This window comes from Elephantulus edwardii, unplaced genomic scaffold, assembly GCF_000299155.1.
Source record: "Elephantulus edwardii isolate Elephantulus edwardi_28Jun2011 unplaced genomic scaffold, EleEdw1.0 scaffold00442, whole genome shotgun sequence".
NCBI classification, from domain to species: Eukaryota; Metazoa; Chordata; class Mammalia; order Macroscelidea; family Macroscelididae; genus Elephantulus; species Elephantulus edwardii.
This window is the reverse complement of record NW_006400192.1, coordinates 727,661-733,756: the sequence shown is the minus strand read 5'-3', so window position 1 is coordinate 733,756 and position 6,096 is coordinate 727,661. Positions and strand designations below refer to the sequence as shown.

Sequence of the window (6,096 nt, the reverse complement as noted above, 5' to 3'; positions counted from 1 at the left end):
CTCTGAACCCCCCCCCCCCCGCCCCGCTCCCGGAGGGTGAAATATGAGTCTTTTCTGATTGGACTTTACACACAGCAAATTCTAAACTAAACCCAAAGCCCCACCCACTTGCTGTCAAATCTATCGCAGGTTATAGTGACCCTATAGGCTACAGTAGAACTGCTCCCCAAGATTATCAAGCTTAGAAATTTTTGCATAGAGAGACTGTCACATATTTCTCCCACGAAGTATATGACAGGTTTTAAGCACTGAGTTTTTGGTTACCCAATTAACCCTTAACTGTGAATTAGTTAATACTGGGACTGCAGGACTCCTTGAGACAAAAGAGAATTCTTTTCAGTCATTTGGAAAGTCATTTCTCCATCATTCTCCTCACTGTGACACGACTAAATTTAGTCTCTGATGAATATTCCTGAATGCACTTATTAACTGCATTTTAGATGCATATTTCTCACCATATCACTGTGGGGGCTCCCTCCGTGCAGTATAAAATGAGAGTTCCAAAGCTCAAGATGTATATAAGAAGAAAACAAACTGGGAAAACGATAGCTTCCTCAAGCCTGGGTTTAATTGTTTTTTGTCAAACATTCTTCTAAGGGGTATAGCACTGGTCTGTTGTCTATTTGCTATACAAAGGTAGCTCATGTTTGCTGTGATGGTGAACACTGTGACCCTGATGTGTCAAATGTGACTGTGGTTACTCATGGTGGACAGTGTTTGGTAGAGCTCCTCGATTGAAACAAGCATGGAAGCAGGAGTGGCATCCACTTCCAAAACAGCTTGCCTCCAGAAACTCTATGAACTTGGAGAAACAATGAAAATTATACAAGTGTTCAGGTCTTTCTAGAGTCACTATGAGTCGTCTACGACTCAACGGCACTTAACAGCAACAACAACATAGCTTCCTCTGTTTGACTTTTGCCAAATATCTACTGGTACGCTGGTTACTCTAAATACTTGTTGAAAAAAAAAATCCCTTATGTTCTCAAACAGTGTTTACTTTTAGTAGGTCCTCAGAACGATTTGGCATCAGTTAAATCTTTGGTTTATTGATTTACTTAAGCAAAATTTGGTCCATAAATAGCTAAGCAACAGACAAAGTGCTAATAAGATTATCTCATGAAGACATTTTTAATGAAGTGGAATTAATTCAAGTCATGTCTTCTGGGAATAAAAGTGTATTTCCATAAACAAGCAAAAAACAGGTTAAAAAAAAAAAGAGAACATGTCCTTCATATCTCCTCTAATGTCCATATTCTCTGCACCTGTCTGTTCCTTTTATCCCGAGGTGATTTTAATCTTCTGTTTGTTTTGATACTATAAATCCAAGTACATGTGGTTCACTCAGAGATTACCCTCTGAAAGTTGGTTTATGCCTGTTCTTTCTTACCTCAAAAAGTAAAGGGAAATGTGTGCGTGCGTGTATGTGTGTCCTGTTGGTGATGCTGGTGGTTAAAAAAGCAAGTTAGGACTTCCTCTTTAAAACTGTTGCTTTTTCCTCTCATACGAGGGAGATTTCATTTTGTTTGAGACTGGATTCAGTTGAAACCAAGCCACATACCAAAGAAAGGGTATGATGGCAAAGAAGCCCCCTAAACCAGCCCCTCGCAGGATCTTCCAGGAAAGGTTAAAGATTACTGCTCTACCCTTATATTTTGAAGGCTTTTTATTTGTTAAACGGCCAGAATACCTGGTAAGTATATACATAATACTGTTACATCAGAAGCTTCTGCTTTATAAAAAATGTATTTAATGATAAAGTAATGTGATAAGAACCATCATACTTCAGTTGAGATTAAACACCCTTGGATGAGATCAGAAAGCATTTCTATGGGGTTTTTTTAAATGTTTTAAATACTATCTATGATTTATACAGGCATGTATGTATAGAAAAACCTGCAAAATCCCCGCAGGCAATTTACTGTCTCTGAAAACATGCTAGAGGGTAAGCTATGGGTTGGTTCTGACTTGATGGCACGCAACAACAACAATGTAATGTAAGATTCTAATATAATTCAGTTACTAATATAAAAAATTTGATATCTAAATACCCAATGAATTAATTTCAACATCACAGAAGACTTTGTTTTAAATGTTTTCTATGTTGTCTCAACTGTTTACCACTGTTTTTCCATGATCATTAAGATAAAATAATGTGATTGTGGTTAAATGTCCTGCTCTTATCCCCATCTTATTATAAATAATAATTTATTTGTATAAGTTTATCATTAATAATTAAGTATATAACAGGAAATTATTATAAAAATAGTAAGACTGATATCATCTAACACTTTAATAGGGATAGCAGTGAACCAAGAAATACTTCCTTTGAATATGCACAGAGTTGCCAGAAGTTTGGGGCCAATAGTCAGATAATAAAAATAGTTATGGTTATGAAACATTGTTTAATATAGGTACTTTTGCAAGATAATATTTAAAGTGCTAACATAGCTAGTACATGCACAAAGCCATTTGCACAAAGAAAATCCACAAAGCACTCCATATTTTAAAATGTCAACAATAAAACCCCACAAATTAAAAAAAGTGATGCCTTAAAAAAGAGTGATTGTAAGTAAAGAAGTATAAAATAGAAGTTTTATTTCAATAAAAACAAGAGTGTGGTTAATTTTGATAATTACAAGAAGAATATACACGAATATGCTTATTATTAAGGAAAAATAAATAATTTATTTAGGTTGTATTTTAATATTAATAGAACTAGAAAATTTAAAGTACTTTCAGAAATGGCTTAAGAGATGTTTAACAATAACTGTAAAATAACAAACATATTTTCTGAGAATTTATTAAGAGTAAATGTGTGTATATAAGCATCTATGATCGCTCACTCATGCACTTATCGCTCTCAGTCAGGAATTGACTAACAGCTGACCTTCCAGTGAGCTTCAGAGACTGTAAATCGCATGGGAGGACATTGTTTTTCTTTCTCCTATGGAGTTACTGGTGCATTCAAACCAGCAGCGAGCTGTTGCCTTTGAGCTAACAGCACTACTCCCTATGGAGTAAGCCGCTAGAACTCTCTGCATCTAGATAGCATGCTATTATTTCTTGTATATATTATTAGATCATGGACCATTTATTAAAATTTTTATTTTATATTGGTTTGCATATAAAATTTATATATATTGTGTTTCACAGTTGTCTTCATTCAACAATTTACTCCTATACGTTGCGTTTTATAAAATTAATCTCCATTGAATTATGCCCACCATTGCCCTATCTTTTCAGGATCTTTCCCTTTTCCTTTATCCCCTCCCTCACCCATCAAATTGTACAGCCATGTGATTCCCTCCTGCTCACTCTCCCCTCTCTGCTCCCATCCCTTGACCCCTTAAACTCCCACACATGTTTTACTAGTTATTCTTCTATTTTTATAATAATAATATTAGGCAGAATTTGTCCTATCAGACCGAGTTCATTCAGCATAATGCTCCTCAGTCTCTCCCAAGTTATGTAGCACTTTTCCAAGTCTTTGCTCCTGAATGCTGTGCCATATTCCACCTTGTGAAGGATGAACTGTAATTGTGTGAATGAATGGGAACTTCTCAATCCATTTGATTGTGGTTCGATCATGTACTGTTTTGAGAGTAAAGACATAGCAATTTGTATGTTATGGATGGTAAACATTTACTCACAATATTTGCCAATTATGATAATGAAGAAAGACTATTCCCTGAGAAGGAGACCCTGTTTGGTAAGATAGAAAACAATTCAAATTCCCTGTGGGATGAAATTATACAGTGGCTGCAAAAAGGAATTAAAACATTGTATATGTAAGGTCAGCACGAGTGAGGCAGTAATTAACAACTACATTGGAATATTTTTTTTATTGACCACTCAGCTTACTTTTGTAAATGTTTAAAATAAATTCAATCTTTTCATCACAAATTAGTCACATTGGTCCTCTGTGCCAGGTACAAAGAATGAAAAGTAGGTCAAGAGGGGGAAAAATAATTTTAAATTACATTGGGTTATTCATTGACTCTTTTCCAAACTATTTAAAAGAACTGTTTCAGATACCAGCTTACTTTTAATGCTTAAAGAAGTCACATCATTCATATTGGTGGCAGGATGAACAAGAATTTTAAACTGTCAGAGAGAATAAATGTGCCTTTAACACTTATTTGCCATTTGTAGCTTGTGATCTTCTTAAATTACCATGAGACTTAATCTCTCATTTTAAAAATGTAGAGACTATTTCTTGTTTCTCAATACAATGCCTGGTACACAGCAGGAGTACAATCATTTATTGTTTCTTATGTACTCAAGCATCAATCACATTAAATACTAAAGATACAAACATGAGTAAGAGTTGAAGACTTTACATTCTAGAGACTTAGAGTTTAGCAGGGGTGATGATCCTGTTTGCTACTCATTATTTTCCCTAGACACTGAGCTTTGAAATGGAAGAAAGAAAACATAGCCATAAGGATTTCTGGTGAAATTAACTTGTCTGTCCATTGAGTTCATTGTTGTTGTTGTTGTTATGTGCCATCGAGTCGCTTGCGACTCATAGCGACCCTATGTACAACATCCCTAAACTCTGCTCTGTCTTGTACCAATCGCACTGTCTCTGACACATCGATCCCGATTACCCCAGTCACTGAATCAATCCACCTCCTAGGGGGCCTTCCCCTTCTGCGCTGTCCCTCCACCATACCAAGCATGATGTCCCTCTCCAAGGATCTGTCCCTCCTTATAACATGTCCAAAGTATGTTAGACGGAGGCTTAGAATCCTTGCCTCCAAGGAGCAGCCCGGTTTGACCCTTTCCAGGATGAATCTGTTTGTTTTCCTAGCAGTCCATGGTACCCTCAATATAGCAAAGGATTTTTTTAAATCCACATAATAGAGAGAAAAAAGGGAGAGGACAAAAAAATAATGTTACTTTACCACCCAGAGAAGGTCACCATAAAAAGAGCCTCACCTCAGGAGCACACTGACTCTCCTCCATATTTCCTCCATGGAGTGAGATCTGTTAAATTGGGGATGTAACTTTCTAATAAATCTATCATTACTATTCTACCTTCAAAAAGATGTTAATTTATAGGTGATTCCAAGGATTAAAAGGGATAATATATGTAAAACACCTGAGTCACACTAAAGGTTAGATCACTCATGTCCCATTTCATTGCTAATTGTATTCTCACTAACAAAATGAAATTTGAGTCCACAAGTTTGTTATGTGCCATCCAATCGACTATGACCCATAGCAACATTATGAAAAACAGATCTGACCCTGCCCTATCCTGTGCCATCTCTCAGTTTCTGATACAGTTGAGCCCTTGCAGCAGTCACTGTGTCAATCCACCTGGTTGAGGGTCTTCCTCTCCCTAATCCTCCACTCCTCCCAGTATCATATCTCTCTCCAAGGAACAGCACCTTCCAGCAACTTACTGGAAGTATGTGAGACAACACTGTATCATCTCTGCTTCCAAGCAGCACTTTAGCTGCACTTCTTCCAAGACATATTTGTTCGTTCTTTTAGCAGTCCACAGCATGTTTCGTGCTCTTTTCCAACACCACAGCTCAAAGGCATCAGTTCCTCTTCTGTGATCCTTATTCTTTGTCCAGCTTTCAAATGCAGAACAAGAGATCATGGCCTAAATTAGATGCACCTTGTTCCTCAAACTGACATCATTGCTGTTCAATAATTTGGAGAAGTCCTCTTCCGCAGACTTTCCCATTGCAGTACATCTCCAGATTTGTGGACCCTTCTTAAATATAGTCCACAAGTAATATGGCTAAAAAAAAAAAAAGAACCACAGTGATAATTACAAAGTAGAGGACAAGAGGGGAAAATGCATGAAATTAAATAAGATTATCAGAAAACAAGCAATAAACCAGGGAAAATATGAAACTAAAATGAACCCAGGGAATAAGGTAATCTTTTATCTAACAGAGGGGTCTCTGGTGGAGAACTTCAGAATATTTAATCTAGAGAAAGCACAACTAATGAGAATCTGGTCTATAAAAAATGATTACATATTGAGAGATACTTTTAGCTGGTTTGTGGCAGGTGTATTGTAAGAATCAAAAAAGTCTTGTTTCAGGAAACTTGTCAGCATAAAACATTTTT

At 36.5% G+C, this 6,096-nt stretch overlaps 1 protein-coding gene across 1 annotated transcript in view; it reads left to right on the top strand.

Annotated features, from left to right (window-relative positions):
- The first annotated feature begins 1,508 nt into the window (after nt 1–1,508).
- Nucleotides 1,509–6,096, top strand: part of STAP1 (signal transducing adaptor family member 1) — a 73,664-nt gene continuing 69,076 nt past the window's right edge. The window contains exon 1 of the mRNA XM_006902721.1: nt 1,509–1,693. Coding sequence (XP_006902783.1) covers nt 1,574–1,693 — 120 coding nt within the window. The 5' untranslated portion in view covers nt 1,509–1,573. The remainder of the gene's footprint in view (nt 1,694–6,096) is intronic.